The sequence below is a fragment of the Corvus hawaiiensis genome, chromosome 31 (assembly GCF_020740725.1).
Source record: "Corvus hawaiiensis isolate bCorHaw1 chromosome 31, bCorHaw1.pri.cur, whole genome shotgun sequence".
Classification (NCBI taxonomy): Eukaryota; Metazoa; Chordata; class Aves; order Passeriformes; family Corvidae; genus Corvus; species Corvus hawaiiensis.
Window position 1 is genome coordinate 141,774 of NC_063243.1, and position 16,769 is coordinate 158,542.

Here is a 16,769-nt window from a genome sequence, read left to right on the forward strand (position 1 = left end):
CTGTGGCAGTACTGCCCGGGGGGACTCCAAAACCAGAGCTGTTGTTGGTGCGGGAGGGTGGGACATAGGGCGTAGGTACTGATTTGGTGCGCTGGGTGTAGCAAGAGCTGGTGGGTTCACCAAGCACAGTTAACAGGAAGCCTATGGTGTCTCACATGTGATGCCGAGTGGAATCGACATACTCTGCAAAGGGCATTGCAAGAAGAGACAGGCCTGCCTGGCTTTCAAGGCTTAACCTTATATGAGTCAGCAGAGCAACAGGTTATAGCAGAGTTTCGTTGGCGGGTTAGCCACGAAGTGCACCGCATCCACCTGCAGTTCCAATCCGCAGTGATCGGAACCAAAAGCCTGCCGAGATGGCATCAAAATACCACGACAGTGGATGGTGCGAACCTCTGATTGGGAATATATGTGTAATCGCTTTAGGGCTTGCAGTATTGCCAGTAGATGCTTACGCTCACATCACAATAGATCATCGCAAGAACATGTGGGTCACGTGGGCTAATCAGATAGGCCAAGAGTCCTTTTGCTTGTCGCTGGCTACACCTTCTGATCCTTTCCGTACCTGCCTTATTGGGGTTCCATTAGCAGATGCCAGTAGCCTTAAAAACTACACCTCAGAATATCAGGAGCCAGAAGCTGCACTCTCGGCTTTCTGTACTGTGATAACTGGTCGTGTAGTGCTTAAAATCTGCGAAACCCTTCAAATCAAACAGAATCCTTTAGCTGCCCAAGCGCAAAGGATCGCCCGAGGCCTTAATACATCCGTGCTCGAGCCGCAAGAGCTAGATCTCTTAGGCTCCCAGCCTGGTCCCTATTGCCTTATGTTTGGGCACGGTGGGTTCCCAGGCAACAATACGTGGATGTCCTGGCGGCCCTGGCGGCCAATCAACGAAAGCACATGGCTACGCCCGAGCACTTCATGGTATTCCAACAGCACAGCCTACTGTAATGATTCCATATGGCCTGAGGAAAGCCATGTCAAACCTAGAGCACTCCCTGTAGGTATCTTTCTTATCTGTGGTGACCGGGCATGGCCAGGGGTACCGTCTAAACCACTGGGAGGGCCCTGCTATTTTGGGAAGTTAACGTTGTTTGCCCCTAGCATCCAACAGCTCCTAAACATCACGCACAAACATCACAGACGATCACAACGAAGTATTCGTCAGTTAGGCCCTGATTGCAAAGACAATGTAAAATTATGGGAACGCCCTGCTGTCTTTTTTGCTTCCCTCCTAGCCCCAGGAACCACACCAGCACATGCCCTCGCCCAACTTAAAAAGCTTGCATGCTGGGTAGGCAAACAAGCAAATGCCACTTCTATTGTATTAGGCAAACTCGCTACAGATGTAGATAGTCTGCGTCACGCTTTGCTGCAAGATCGTGCAGCCATCGACTTCTTGCTCTTAGCTCAGGGCCATGGCTGCCAAGAATTTGAAGGAATGTGTTGCTTTAACTTGTCAGATCACAGCTCATCAATACATTCCCAGTTGCAATGGCTTAATGAACATACTAAGAAGCTCACCGTACAGATAGTGTAAGAGACAGCTGGTTACAGGGAATTTTTAGGAACTTAAGAGGCTGGGCCTTTGGACTCATAAAAGAAGGGTTTAGATGGCTATGCATTATACTCCTGCTCTTACTTGCTGCTCGCATAATATTCTCTTGCCTAGTTAAGCGCATAGAGCAAGTGACACACGGCATTTTGCTCGCTCAAATTAATAGAAACGGGGGAATTATAGAGAATTGGCTACGTGACCGAGGACACGCAGACCCTTTGCAGCTTACAGAGCATGATTTAGCAGAATATCGCACTCATCTTGTATAATAGCTGAGCTACGTGAGAAAGGATGCATGGACTCTGCAGCTGACCAAGGCCTTATGCTGATACAGCGGGGACATGCTGGCCTTGGTGAGCAGTACAGTTAACAATAGACAGCTTATGGTCGGGGCATGGGAAAAAGAGGGACTTAGGCATGGGAAAGAGGAACTTGCTGACCACAAAGGTAGAACTAGAGGGAGGGGTCGGCGGCAGTGCCGTAAACCACTCAGCTTGCGCCTTTTGGAATATGCATAAGCCTCATTAGTCACACTACATCTGTAATCCACGACTGATCAATAAACGGAAGCTTGTTGATCACTCATATTGAGCGTCCGGGCTCTCCCTCCGTCGCGACAGGGAGAGGGTCACATTTCTTTAGAAACTTATTGGAAGCCACTTTCTCTGCCTATACGTTAGTACCACATGATATTAAAAACATTATTAATTGCGTCCTTTCCCCTGCCGAATATATGTTATGGGAAAGGCATTGGAAAAGACATTTAAAAACACTGTCTGACACTTATGCTAAAGATGCAAATCAGACAGATTGGACAATAGGACAACTGGCTGGAGAAGGTGACCTCCAAAAACCCTCAGATCAAGCTACAACCTTACCTGAATAGCATTACAAGACATAGCCATTGCAGCTAAAACATCGCTGCTCCTTACTCCTGATGATTCTGTTCCCACACAATATTTCTCTAACATCAAACAGTCAGCAAATGAAAGCTTCATTCAGTTTGTTGATTGTTTAAAAGCTAGCTTAGAGAAACAGATAGAAAGTCCAGATGGACGAAAAGAACTTTTGGGCAAATTTGCCATGGTAAATGCTAATGAAAAATGTAAGAATATCTTGAGGGCCCTACCCATGGACACAGAACCCACAATAGAACAAATGATAGCTGTACACGACACACATCTGCAGAAAACACAATGACCCAAGCAGTTGTAAAGGGCATCACAGAGGGAGTTTCCGGTGCATTTGCTGCAGCAGTCTCCAAGGAGAATGCCCGCTGTTTCTACTGTGGCGAACTTGGACACTTTATAAAGGACTGCCCACAAAGGTCACCCACCCAGGACCATCGTGCCACCTACCAAAGGCACCAGAGACAGCAACAGCACCAGCAGCGTCCAGAAAACTTCTATCGGAGCGCGGTGTCAAGGCCCCGCGCTCAGACAACAAATCAAAGGCCATACTACCCCGCCCCGGCTGCGAACTCCACATCGGACCACCGAGAGCAGACAACTGGACCTCACCCGGCACCATCATCCCAGGCGATCCCAGAACACGTGAGAAGGATCCAACACACAGAGCGCTACTGATCGGAACCAGACGCCAACTGGTAACATCACTGCCACTTAACTTTGTTGACAAGCGTTTTTATCGTATTCCCACAGGAAAGTATGGACCGCATGACGGCCCATGGGACATTCTTATCCTAAGTGACACCATCCATGGTCCAGAACAACTCTTTGTACTACCTGAGATGCAAACAGTGCACCCTGGACAAGAGATTCTTGTCCAGCTTTGCTGCACAGACACACCTTTCTTTCTCTCACAGGGAACACCAACTGCTCAAGCTTTTTTACTTCCACAGAACTGCCCAGAACAGCTTCCTCTCAATCCTACAGCAATGTGGATAGAGATTGTGGGCTCAAACAAACCGACCATCGAGTGCAGCTTGTTCTGTACAGGAGAGAGGATCTACTGCCCAGGGATGCTGGACACCGGAGCAGACGTGACCATCATCGCCCGCTCCGAGTGGCCAGGGAATTGGGAACTGGAGCCAGTGGCAGGTACGATCTCCGGGATTGGTAGAGTTGCAGTATCCATGAGGAGCAAACAAAATGTTGTCATCGAAGGACCCAAGGGCAAGATAGCGACCACCCGACCATTCATGGTAAGAGCCCCCATCACCCTATGGGGCAGAGACCTTCTATCCCAGTGGGGTGCCACCCTTACCATTCCCAGCCAGGATTTCTGACTGGGGCCACTGAGAAACGTGCGCTGCCATCTACTCCCCCGCTCACCTGGAAGACTGACAACCCAAAGTGGACAAGGCAGTGGCCCCTTGAAGAAGAAAAACTCAGCGTGCTGGAAGCCCTGGTGGAAGAGCAACTTGCCAAAGGTCATATCACCGAGACCACAAGCCCTTGGAATTCCCCTGTCTTTGTGCTGAAAAAGCCCGGCACAGACAAATGGAGACTACTCCATGACCTATGAAAGATCAATGAGGTCATTGAAGATATGGGCCCCCTCCAACCCCAGCCTGCCATCACCATCAATGCTGCCCCGAGACTGGATGCTTGCCATCATTGACATTAAAGACTGTTTCTTTAACATCCCGCTCCATCCTCAAGACACACCATGGTTTGCCTTCTCTGTCCCCTCTCTTAACGATGAAGCCCCACTCAGAAGATACCATTGGCTCGTCCTCCCACAAGGCATGAAGAACAGCCCGACCATCTGCCAGTGGTAAGTCGCTCACGTTCTATCCCCCATCAGGAGCCTATTCCCAGAAGCAATCATTTACCACTATATGGATGACATCCTAATCTGTGCATCAGAAAAAACTTATTTGGACAGAACTCTTAAAAAGACAATTGAAGCCATAGAAGAAGCAGGGTTCGAGATTCATGAGGACAAACTGCATCACTCCAGCCCATGGACTTACCTCGGCCTCCAGATCCATGAGAAAACCATTGTACCCCAGCAACTCGCCATCAAAGAGGATCCCAAAACCCTAAGGGACTTACACAGCCTGTGCGGATCCATAAATTGGATACGTCCCCTACTGGGAGTCACAACAGAAGATCTCACCCCCCTCTTCAACCTCCTCCGCGGCAGCGGAGACTTGGACTCTCCACGTGCCCTCACACCTGAAGCCCGAGATACCATCACCAAAGTCCAGGAAGCCCTGTCTTCACGCCAAGCTGTTGGGGTTTTAGTCTTTTTTTTTTCTCCTGTTAAAGGAATTTTTTTCCCATATGCATGTTGCGAGGGGACAAATGGCCATACTTAAGAGAAGACAAAAGACCTGACTACTCTTTTGTTTTCACCTGGGTGTGGGGGCAGTTTGCTCTCAGTGTCTGGAGAGAGAAGCTGCAGAGAAAGGAGGTGCTGGTTCCTCTTTTCGGCCGTTTTTCTTTTCTGCTGGAAACAACGCTGGGATCCCAAAGCCTCTTTCCCTGCCCTGCTGGAGGCCGGGCTGTGGCCGCCCTGCCCCACTGCTGCTTCGAGCTTTCGCTGCGTTGTAGCCGTGCTTGCCCTGCCTGCCTGCACCTCCGGGGGGTTCCCCATCTGGATACATCTCGTCTGCCATCCGGGATTTGTGCTCGTGCCTGCTGCTCCAGCCTGCTGCTCCAGCCTGTCGTTCCAGCCTGCTGTTCCTGAGAGTCCGGGATCGGCTGCCCAGGGGTTTGTGAAGCCTTTGTCCCATCCCTTCCCGGGATCCCAGGCCGCCAGTGCCGCGTGCTCCCCGAGCTCGCTCCGGAGCGCCCCCTGCAGCCGCGGGGGAACCATCGCACCTGCCCTGCTCACCGGGAGCCGCCAGCGCCCCTGCCGGCTGCGAGCGGAACTGCACCCGAGGGGAAAGGGCCTGACAGCCGAGAAGGCTGGCACTGGGTTTGTGATTGTTTGCTGTTACTGCCAGAGTTGTTGTTGTTTTGTTTGACTGGTTATATACATAATAGTAAAGAACTGTTATTCCTATTTCCCACACCTTTGCCTAAAGGCCCTTGATTTTCAAAATTATAATAACTCGGAGGGAAAAGGGTTACATCTGCCATTTCAAGGGAGGCTTCCGCCTACCTTAGCAGACACCTGTCTTTCAAAACCAAGACAGGAGAAGCCCCACAAGTGCTTGGAATGTGGGAAGGGCTTCAGATGGAACTCCAGCCTGAGGGAACACCAGAGGATCCACACTGAGGAAAAGCCCTATGAGTGTGGGGAATGTGGGAAGAGCTTTGGGCAGAGCTCCCACCTGATCCGGCACCAGGTGATCCACACCAGGGAATGGCCCTATGACTGCTTGGAATGTGGGAAGAGCTTCGGCTGGAGCTCTGCCCTGAGAAAGCACCAGCGAACCCACACCGGGGAGAGGCCCTATGAGTGTGGGGAGTGTGGGAAGAGGTTCCAGACCACCTTCAATCTCCTCGTACATCAGTGGATTCATACAAAAGAGAGGCCCTTCCGCTGCCCCGACTGCGGGAAGGGCTCCAAGCAAAATTGCACCCTCGTCACCCACCGGCGCATCCTCACCGGGGAGAGGCCCTACGAGTGTCCCCAGTGTGGGAAGAGCTTCTCCAGCAGCTCTAACTTGACCAAACACCAACAGAGGCACCACTAAGGGAAGCCCTGCAAGTGCCCCGAGTGCGGGAAGAGCTTCGTGCGCTGCTCCAGCTCCATCCCCCGTGGGAGGATCGGCGTTGGATGATCCCCAGTGACCCCCGTGGGGCAGAGCCCTGGTGACCCCCGTTCCGGGTGATCCCCGCTGGGTGGGGGGAAGGTGTTGGAGAGATTTCTTTGCCTTCTCCTTGTGCTGCTGGGATTTGGTTGGGAATAAATTCCCTCCCGGGTAATAAATTCCCAGGCTGAGTCTGTTGTGCCCGTGCTGGTGTTTGCTGAGGGATCTCTCCCAGTCTTATCCCATCCCAAGAACACTCGGTTCCATTTTCTCTCCCCTGTGCGGCTGCGGGGGGCAGGGACAGAGTGGCTTTGGTGGGTACCTGGCATTGTTCCAGCGTCCCCCCAGGCCATGGACATCCCTGGGATCCCAGTGTGCTGGTGCATTCCCCTCTCCTCCTTTCCAGGCTGCAGCATGATCTGAGAAATGCTTGTTAGGCCTTGGCTTTGAAAACAGCACCTGGGCTCAGCTCTTTCCGAGCTTGTCAGAAATACTGTCTGCTCCCAGGAACTGCTGAGGAGCTCCTGCTTTCCTTATGACCAGCCCTGGAAAAGGTTCCTCTTGCCTGAATGGCATAGCATTCCTGCTCTCCCACTTTCAGAGAAAGTGCCAACCCAAACTGTGGCCGGGATGAAACATCATTATGACTGAAGCCCACTCTCTTGGGACCCTCTCAACAGTGGCCCAAAAGGAGACCCTTTGAGCTCTCCTGGGCCGCCGTGGGCTGTGACCAGCAATCTCCCTCTGAGGGGGCCTCTCAGAGCCAGCAAACCTTCAGGTTTGCTATACCTGGAGATCGCCAAACCACGATGTGTCCTGGGCCGATACTCTCACTCCTCGAGGCCTGATCCTGTGCCCAGCAGGAGAGGAAAAAGCTTCCAAAGTGACGATTTCACTGACCTCTGAGGGGAATTTTTCACAGGAACCTTCCTTGCCTCATTGTTTCTGTCTGTGTGCGTGCCCCTGCGCATATGCTATAGCAAACCTGAGAGAAATACTGCTTTCTTAGGTGTTTAAGTGAGTCAAGGTTCTGAAAAGTTAAAATTTTAGCTGAGTTAGAAGAAATTTGTATTGATTAAGACACAAAGTAGAAAAACAAAAGATAAGTTAATGCTTAGTAGATGCCTAAGCTAGAGCTAAGTGATGTATTATTTGCCATTATATTTTTAAGTTTTGTTTATAGAAGGAAACCAAATGAATGAACTGTCATCAAAAGAAATTGAAACTAATAGAACCAAGAACAGCACCTGGGTTTCGTAATAATTAATCAAAAGTAGGAGATCTTGGGCTGCGCCAAGAGGTCACGAAGGCCTGCCAACAGCAAGGAGGTAAAAAGGTCACTGTGAGGAAGACATTCCTGACTTCCTCTTTCAGGACCACTGACCCAATTCAAGAGAGAAACTGCGCATGCGTGAAAGACCAATGATCTCATTTTAATACAAAGCGGAGGATGGGAGGTGCTGGGGTCATACATATGCAGAAGATGTAAAACTTTGAGTAATAAATAGAGAACGAGAAACCTTGTACTTGGCTGGCATGTCTTTAGGAGGCTACTCTCATGCCCCCCCGCTGGTGCCTGAATAAACATACCACTTTCTAACTTTAATTAGTTAGAGGGTCTTTGTCCATGGATATCGAGATTTAATGAATCACCAGGAACCCTCAACTCCCTTCAAGCCAGCATCCCCCATATCCCCTGGAAGATCCCCCCAGGTCCCCATCCGTGTCTTAGTTCAACATCTTTATTTTTACCCCGGGTTTGGGTGTTTTGAAAGGACAAAGAGAAATGAAAAGAAAATCAAGGCCACGGGGAGCCAGGAAGAGGCGGAGCCCCCCAGCCTGGTGTCTTCCCACACAGATCACCAGCACCACGGAGCTCTGGGGCTCTGCCCAACGGGGGTCACTGGGGATCATCCAACGCCGATCCTCCCACGGGGGATGGAGCTGGAGCAGCGCACGAAGCTCTTCCCGCACTCGGGGCACTCGCAGGGCTTCCCTTAGTGGTGGCTCCGTTGGTGTTGGGTCAAGGAAGAGCTCTGTGAGAAACTCTTCCTACACTGGGGACACTCGTAGGGCCTCTCCCCGGTGTGGATGCGCCGGTGGATGATGAGGGTGTAGTTGCGCTGGAAGCCCTTCCCGCAGTCGGGGCAGCGGAAGGGCCTCTCATCCGTGTGACTCTGCTCATGTTTGAGGAGACTGCAGCTCCTTGGAAACCTCTTCCCACACTCCCCACACTCGTAGGGCCTCTCCCCTGTGTGCGTCCGCTGGTGTGCCCACAGGCTGGATCTCCGGCCAAAGCTCTTCCCACACTCCCCACACTCGTAGGGCCTCTCCCCTGTGTGGCTTCTCTGGTGGACAATCAGGTTGGAGCTCTGGCTGAAGCTCTGCCCACACTCTCCACACTCGTAGGGCCTCTCCTCTGTGTGGATTTTCCAGTGGCGGATCAGACTGGAGCTGTCTCTGAAGCCCTTCCCACACTCCCCACACTCGTAGGGCCTCTCTCCGGTGTGGATTCTCTGGTGGACAATCAGTCTGGACTTCCACCTGAAGCCCTTCCCACATTTTGAGCACTTGTGGGGCTTCTCCCCATTGTGAAGCTGTTCATGGACCCCCAGCTCCAAGCTCTGGCTGGATCTCCGGCCACCTTCCTCCTTGGACCTCCTTGGGCTGTGTTTGCAGCCCCTCCTTGTGCAGCATCTCTGGGGCTCTTCCTCCCCCTTAGATTCCTGCCCCGTGGAGCCACTCAAAACGGCCTCTCCCACCAGCTTCTGCCACGGGGATTTGTTCTCTCTGCGCTCCGTGCTCAGCTCCCTGTCTGGTGGAGGAAGGACAAGGAGAGGATGGGATTTGCCTCCGTGCCACAGGGAAGGGGAAGGAGATCCCCCCAGTCCGTCCTCGGCAGGACGGTGTCGGCAGTGGGGTTGTCCTGCAGCCGGGGGCGATGCTGGGCTGGGAGATGGAGCAGGAGAGAAGGGAAAGGGGCACTGACTTCCTCCTCACCTGCCTGGGGCTCCCGGGGCATCTTCCTCTTCTTCGCGGCCTCCTCCTCCTCCATCCGGCCACGGCTTGGCAATGGGAAATCCTGCTCTGGGGGAAAACAAGGCCTGAGCGCCTTGGGTTTGGTGGTTCCGCTGCCCGAGCCCAGCTCGAGAAGTCGCCGCTCCTTTCAGTGTCGAGGGGCCCGGACCCCACTCATCTCCAGCCTCCCCCACCCCTCCAGGCTGCAGGGGGTCCTCCGCCTCCGGAATCGCCCCCCTCCGCTCTCCCTACTCCGGGGCTCCCGCGTTCCCCCCCGGCTCTCCCAGGGATCCCCAAAACCGATATCGCCCCCACACCCCCCCCCCCAAGGGGCATTTGCGGCTCAGCTTTGGGCTCCTGCAAGCTCCGAACATCGCCTGCCCCGCAAAAAACCCTCCCGGAGACCCCCGATGGATTTGGGGCGAGCTCCCCCTCCCCGCTCACCTCGGGATGCGGGGGGGCGATGCTGCCGGAGCCGGGGGAGCTGCGGCCTCAGCGGGCGGGCGGCGGAACCGCGCGCTTCTGCTGCTGCTCCTCCTCTTCCTCCTCCTCCTTTTCCTGCTCCTCCTCCTCCTCCTCCTCTCTCCTTCCTCTTCCTCCCGCTGCTCCTCCGCTCCCGCCCCGGCCCGGGCAGGTTCCGACACCCCAAAGCAGCCGCGCTGTGCCCTGGGGGGGTTCCCAAAGTGGCCCCGCCCCGCGCGGCACTGGGACCGATACTGAGAGCACCGGGAAGGAATTGGGAGCACGATCCCTCCCAGTACGGCACTTACTGGGAGCACTGGGAGGCAACAGCGACTGGCGGCGGCTGCAGCCGGTGCTGGGCGTGGCCAGGATGAGGGCGGGGTTATGCAAAATGCAAGGGGAATACCGCGGTGTGATTGGTGGGCGTGAGTGGGCGTGGTTATGGAAATCGCGGAACGTTTCCCGCCGTGCGTTTGCAGGCGGTGGGCGTGGTTATGTAAAATAGGTGGGCCCTGCTCGGTGTGGCGTGTGGGCTTGTGGGCGTGGCCATGCAAATTACGATGGTATTGCCCAGTGGTTTGTCGTTCTGGTGGGCGGGGTTATGCAAATAAGAAGGCCGGTCCGCATTTAGGTGTTGGACGTGGTGTCCGGTGTCCGGTCCCGGAGCGCGGAGCCCGGTTCGGGGGGTGTCCGGTGTCCGGTCCGGGAGCGCGGAGCCCGGTCCAGGGGGTGTCCGGTCCCGGAGCGCAGAGCTCGCTCTGGCCACTCGAGGAGGGGAAGTTTTGGGGTCCCCAGCGTCCCCTGGGGTGGGGAGGGGGGGATTTAGGGTCCCCAGGAGAGGGGGCGGCCCCCCGAGCTCCCCCCACACTTTGTGCTGTCTCCAAGAATGTCCCCAAATCTCCCCCCATCCCGGGGGCGCGGACCCCCATCCTAATCCCGGTCCCGATTCCGATCCCGGGAGTGGCTGACCCCAATCCCGATTCCGGGGGCGGCTGATCCCGATCCCGATCCCGGGAGTGGCTGATCCCGATCTCGATCCCAGGGGCGGCTGACCCTGATCCTGACCCCGATCCCGATCCTGATCCCGGTCCCGGTGCCACGTGAGCGCTGATCCCGTTAAGAGCCTTTGCCCGGGGTGGGGGGGTGACAGCCATGGCCGCCTCCCGGCGCGCACTGTCCCTGTCACCGCTGCTCCTCGGGCATCGGCCGGGACGTGGCCGTGCGGCTACCTGGGTGACGGGGGTGTCCCCAAATGTCCCCAAGGCGGGAGGGGACACGGGATGCACCGGGAGGGGATGGGGGGGACACCCCCGGATTGTCCCCAGCACGGGAGGGGGACAAGGGACAAACCGGGAGGGGATGGGGGGACACCCCAGGACTGTCCCCAACACGGGAGGGGGTCCCCGACAGGATTTTGGGGTGTCCCTGATGGGATTTTGGGGTCCGCAGTTCTGGCCACCACGCAGAACCTGTCGCAGCCAGGTTTTGGGGTTCCTGGGGTGTTCCTGAGGGCTTTTTGGGACCCTCTGATGAATTTTTGGGGGTTTTTGGGGTTGCATGCGGGACCTGTGCCGCAGGGGATCCCTGATGGGGTTTTTTGGGTCCCTTTCAGGATTTTCGGGTCTGCAGTCCTGGCCACCATGCGGGACATGTCCCAGCAGGTTTGGGGGTGTTCCTGATGGGGTTTTGGGGATCCCTGACAGGATTTTGGAGATTTTGGGATCCCTGGCAGCTTTTTGGGATCCTGAATCGCCCAAACTGGGCCAAGAGGCACTTCCGAGACAGTCAGATAAGTGAGTATTTGCTTTATTCAGCGCCGGATACGTGGGGGATCTCTCCTCCAAAAACACACACACACACACACACACACACACACACACACACACACGCACGGCACTTCCTACAACACAATATTATGGGTAAAATTCATGAATATTCATCACATTCTTTGGGATAGGGGTGGTTATACAAATCAGTTCTTGGACGTCATTAATATCATTAGCATATGTGTCACACATGAGTGGTGTGTCCTGGTGGTCGCACTGAGGAAGGCTCCTCTTCTTCCTCGCGGGTCTTTCCAATGAAGATCCGTACTCTTCATCACAATGCCCTTTTCACCTTTCTTTCTGGAGCACGGGCAGTCCTTTGTGGGGTGACTCAGCAGTTTCTGTGCTGGTTTCAAACAGATTCTTGTTCCTCTTATCTTGACAAGATTAGGGCGAATCCTGCTTCTCCGGTTTTGTGATTAACATTTGCTGTCTCCCAATAGTTAACTGTGCTTACACGAATTAAGTACTGATCACCCGTTTCTCAATCCCCCCTTTTTCTTTGGTCATTTGTAATTCTTTACAAATCTCGCATGTCTTGAAAGTAAGTACCCTTTTCTGCCTTGCTTCTGGGTTTGTGCTTTTGCCACTGAGCATAAGCACGGCGATTCCAAGTACATAACTGTCGCTGCTGGAGCTGCCCGGTCACTCGCAGTGACGGGTCTGATGCGCTCCGAAGACCAAGATGAAGCTGGTCTCGCTGCAAGAGGCAAAGCTCTCAGGGTGCTGAATGGTTTGCACTCGCAGGCAGAGGCAAGAAGGAAGGAGGGGACTCCAGTAGAGTATCCAGGGCTTTGTTGTCCTCAGGGGGAGCAGGGACCGAAGACCCCAGAAAAGGGGTTGCACAGCTTTTTAAAGGGGGTTGGACAAAGGGCGGCAACAATCTCAGGACCAGTTGGGAAGGAGAAGGGGAGGGTTCACAGGTGGAGTGACATACAATTAGCCAATGAGGGAAAACAAGGGGAGGGGAGAAATTCAAAGGGACCAAGGGGGTATCGAGGGGGGAAGAACTTTCTAGCAGGGCGAGGGGAAAGGGGTGGTGTACATCAAGGATTGGCAGCTAAGGCAAGGCGTATACAATGCAGCAAGGGGAGGGGAAACTGCAAACTGATTGACAGTGAAATGAACAGGGACAGACCAAGTACGGGGGGAAAGGTGCACGGCAACATCTCCCCCGTTTTTGTTTAAAAAAATAAAGGAAACTTAAACCTTAAACTGGGGTGCTTTGGGTATGATCCCAGCAAGATGTTTCTCTGGTAGCCACGGCCACGGCTGCCTGGGTAGATCTTGTACCACTGGTACTCTTTAACGAGAAGATTTTCTCTACTGCTGTGAGTAGGAGTCTTTGATGCACCCAAAGAGTAAGAATAGAAGAAAGATGTTGTTAAGACCTGGAAGACTTTGAGGTTTATAAATATAAGGGGGAGTAATTGCAAGGCGCTGTACTGTATTTATATTGGTGCTTTAATAAATAATAAGTCATTTAATAAGTAATAAAGTGATAGAATTACAGATGGACCATGATAGGAAAATAACTTACTGCAGGAAAAATTCCTCAGGACAACTGGTTATTCCCAATATCTGCTGTAATTGAGTAAGGAGAAATGGACAACAAGCCATGTCTGATTACCAACATGCTGATGTTGTGCTCTCTTCCCCAGTCTGCTCTCCAAAGATCTGGGACTGACAAAGATGAAGGAATTTGAAGAGCTATTCTGGTTATTTCAGAGAAAGTTTAAGATGGAGAAGGGATTGGGGTGATTAGGAGGCTCTCATTACCCATCATTTTCAGTGCTGCCTTTTGTAGCAAAAGTGACAAATGTGCCCTGTTGGTGTTGTGTTGGTGTTTAGATTTTCTGAGTCCCTCAGCCCTGAGCTGGGTTCCCATCCTGGTGGAACTGTCCTGCCTGGTGCTTGCAGGATGCCCTGGAACAAACCCTCTGCCCCATCATCCACAACGAGCAGAAGGGCATGAGGACAGTGCTGCGAGGATGGGCAAGGAGGGGCACTTTGCTTGGGGAGAGTGGGGCAGGAGAGGCCTTCAGTGGCCTGGCAGAGATACTCCGAGTTTTTGTTGGTTTCCATACAACAAAAGGTTTCCCCTTCCCTCAGAGATCCGGAGAGATGCTCTTGGCCGGGTCCTCCTTTCTCTCCTGCCTTCCTTTGCCTGCTCTTTTCCCTCCCAGTGTCTCCCTTTGCCCAGGGCAGCTCCCAGCTTCATCCCTCCTCCTCCACCCCCGCTCCTCCTCCCCCCAAGCCCAGTGCCCACCCTTGGCCCCCTCCCCCCAAACCCATCGCATCCCATGGGAGGAGCAGGGATGGAGCTGGGGCCGGTCGGGCTGGGGCAGTGCTGGGCTCTTGGCTGCTCCCAGCTGCTGTGGGGGAAGCCAGGAAGGAAAAAAGAGGGAAGATTGTCGTGTGGAGAAAAAAGTTTGGTGCTTGTGGTCACACTAGATGGGGATTTGGACCCCTTTGTTCTCACCGCAGGAGCCTGGAGATTTGGGAGGGGGAATACAGAGATGGGTGGGGGATGCCAAGGGATTTTGGGGACAGGGTGAGGGGTTGTGGGAGCCGCTTCCTGAGGGGGAGTCAGTCTGGAGACCCCTGGGCTGGACTCCTGGTCTGGGCATTCCAGCTCCCATTTTCTGCTCTCTTCCTCCCTTTTTCCCACCTCTCTCAATATTTTCCCATCGTCCCCACCACACCCCTGAGATGCCCACATTCACCCGAGTCCTGCTGGCTCCCAGACACGGGAGCTCCCAGCACCACCAGTACCACCAGTACGGCCCAGCTGCCAGCACACGCCCCATGGCCAGCGCCGGGCAAGTGTCACCAGCCCCAAAGCAGCCGCGCTGTGCTGTGGAGGGGTCCCCATGGCCCTGCCCCACGCGGCACTGGGAGCACCAGTCCGGACCAGTGCAGAGCACGGGTGGGCAGCGTCAGAACCCACGAAAGTGGTTCCACCACAAGCCATTTAGAACCCCCCAAACTGGTGGAAAGCATCAGGATCCTCCCAGAAAAGGCCTCACCTCCGCCTCTGAAAATGACCAGGAAATCACCCAAATCCGATTATAACCCCCCCAAAACTGGTGGAAAGCAGCAGGATCTACCTTAAAATGGGTTCCCCATGTCCTTCCTTGTGGGGCCGCACTCCAAGTGCAAGAGCCAGGTGTGTCCCCCCTCCCAGTAACACATCCCTCAGGATTGGAGGGTGCCCCAAAACCTCTTCAGTACCGGGATCCCCCAAACCTCTTCATCCCAACATGTGTCTGTTTCCTTCCAGATCCCATCCCAGCCATCCTCCCTCTCCCAAATACAGCCCCGTTCTTACGGGGGCAGAGCTGCTTCTGGGGGCATCGGTGAGTGCAGGGGATCCTTTATCCCCCTCGTGCCGCTCCAAGCTGCCGAGGGCAAAGCCCTGGTTTCTAGGGCTGTGCCAGCTCCTCAAATCTGTCGGATTTAATGCCCAAGTGTGGCCGGGACACGGCCCCGGGAGCTGCGCTAATGCCCGGCGGTGCCCGGGAGGGTCTGAGGGGAGGGGAGTTCATAAGGCCGAGGCGGCGGCAGCGGGAGCCGCGGGGCCCGGCCCGTGCGGGCGGCCGGGGGTGAAAAGTGCGCGGCGACCCCAGCGCGGTGCCCGAGGGCTGAGCGGAGCTGGTCGAGAAAAATCCCCGGAACCCCCCGGTGCCCGAGGGCTGAGCGGAGCTGCTCGGGAACACCCCGCTCGTCTCCGCCGCTCCAAGCCGCTTTCCCGGCTCCGGCTGCCGCCGCCGCCCGGCCCCGGCGCGGTCCCGCGGGGTCGCCGCTCGAGGCGCAGCTGGAGGGGCTCGATCCGGGCCGCGCCCCGCCCGTCCCTCGCTGCGGCTCCTTCAGTGACGCGGGGCGGCCGAGAGCCCTCGGGGCGGCTCCAGAAGACCCCAGAACTGCCCCCGGCTGCGGCTCTTTCGGTGACGCGGAGCGGCCGAGAGCCCCCGCTGCTGCCCCGACGGTCCTTCGGTGCGGCTCTTTCAGTCACGGGCAGCGGCCACTCCCGGTGCGGGGTTTTGGTTATTTTTTTATTCTATTCTCTAGTGTTTAGTCCATTCCCACCTCCCATGCCAAGCCCCTCCAGTGCGGCTTTTTCACCACCGTCACCTCTCGCCGCTCTCTCGGTGCAGCTCTTCAGTGACACGGAGCTGCGGAGATCCCCGGGTGAGGCTCTTTTCTTGTATTTTATTTCATTCTCTCTATTTTTTTGTTTTTCTATTCACACCTCTCTCCCTCCTCGGCGCTGCCCTTCTGGCCACACCCGACAGCGCCCGTCCCGCCGTGCGGCTCTTCAGTGACACCGGGCGCCGCGGACATCCTCGTGCAGTTTTTTATTCTATTTTACTCCATTCTCTGGATTTTATTCTACTCACCCTCCGCCCGTCCCTCGGTGCAGCTCCTTCAGACGCGGGCGGGGCAGACGCGTCTCGGTGCGGCTCTTTGATTGTATTTTATTCTCTTCTCTGTATTTCCTTTGGTTCCCAGCTCGCCCGTCCCGCGGAGCGGCTCCTTCAGGGACCCGGGGCGGCACAAACCCCTCGGGGCGGCTCCAGCAGAGCCCCGCCCGCCGCCGCTCCCCGAGGCCTCCCCGCTGCTCCCCGGCCATCGGACACCGCAGGCCGACCCGGCCCCTTCTTCCTCTTCTTCTTCCTCCTCCTCCTCCTGCCGGGATTCAGCCCCCGCCGCCGCCCGGCTCCTTCTGCCGCTCCTGCCCGGCACGAAGCGGCGGTGCCGCTGACGGGGCCGGAGCGCGGCTGCCCCGCGACTGCCCCGCGCCTCAGGGCCGGGCCGGGGAGTGACCGCACGGCTGGGGAGGGACCCCCGCTGGACACGGCAAGGATTCCTGTCCCTCAGGGGGAAGCACGAACTCACCGAAACTCCCATCCCTTCTCCGTGCGCCGCTGGCCACAGGAGGGAGGGAAACGGGGATTGCGCTGGAGTTTTACATTCAATCCTTACAAAGCAGAGTCCCAGACGGAGCTCCGCTTTCAGCTTCCAACGAGGGAATCCAACGGGAGCGCTGGCGCTTCTGTAACCTCAAGCTCTTCCTTGATACTCGACACTTTAGTTCTGGCCATAGGAAGCCCTTCAGCAGCAATGTCTCTCCCAGCCACTGGTTTCTGGCTCACACCCAGCTCGGAGTTTGGACAAGAAACCCAAAGTCCCAGGAGAAGCAGCTCTGCTGTTACTTTCTTTTTTCAGAGTTCT

At 55.4% G+C, this 16,769-nt stretch overlaps 1 protein-coding gene and 1 long non-coding RNA gene across 4 annotated transcripts; one reads left to right on the forward strand and one right to left on the reverse strand.

Annotated features, from left to right (window-relative positions):
- The first annotated feature begins 6,870 nt into the window (after nucleotides 1-6,870).
- LOC125318844 lies at nucleotides 6,871-7,754 on the forward strand. Its single transcript, XR_007200514.1, has 2 exons — nucleotides 6,871-7,111; nucleotides 7,412-7,754. It is a non-coding gene; the product is annotated as an uncharacterized LOC125318844 (long non-coding RNA).
- LOC125318797 (zinc finger protein 239-like) lies at nucleotides 7,641-10,121 on the reverse strand. Of its 3 annotated transcripts, none has more exons than XM_048289731.1 (3): nucleotides 10,017-10,121; nucleotides 9,229-9,315; nucleotides 7,641-9,043 (listed from the first exon to the last, which is right to left on the reverse strand). In XM_048289731.1, exons 2-3 carry the CDS (start codon nucleotides 9,281-9,283, stop codon nucleotides 8,226-8,228), a joined length of 873 nt encoding a protein of 290 aa, XP_048145688.1. In that variant the 5' UTR covers nucleotides 9,284-9,315; nucleotides 10,017-10,121; the 3' UTR covers nucleotides 7,641-8,225. The 3 variants fall into 3 exon arrangements, with proteins under 3 accessions (XP_048145688.1, XP_048145687.1, XP_048145686.1); XM_048289730.1 differs by lacking the exon at nucleotides 10,017-10,121 and adding an exon at nucleotides 9,691-9,805 and having other exon boundaries at nucleotides 9,229-9,310; XM_048289729.1 differs by lacking the exon at nucleotides 10,017-10,121 and adding an exon at nucleotides 9,691-9,805.
- Between the last annotated feature and the right edge of the window lie 6,648 nt (nucleotides 10,122-16,769).

Excerpts from the sequence above, each read along its gene's own strand:
- LOC125318797 (XM_048289731.1), bottom strand. The coding sequence starts at position 9,283 with ATGGAGGAGGAGGAGGCCGCGAAGAAGAGGAAGATGCCCCGGGAGCCC. Across the intron at positions 9,044-9,228 it reads GCCCCGGGAGCCCCAGGCAG|ACAGGGAGCTGAGCACGGAG; the intron begins GTGAGGAGGAAG and ends TTCCTCCACCAG.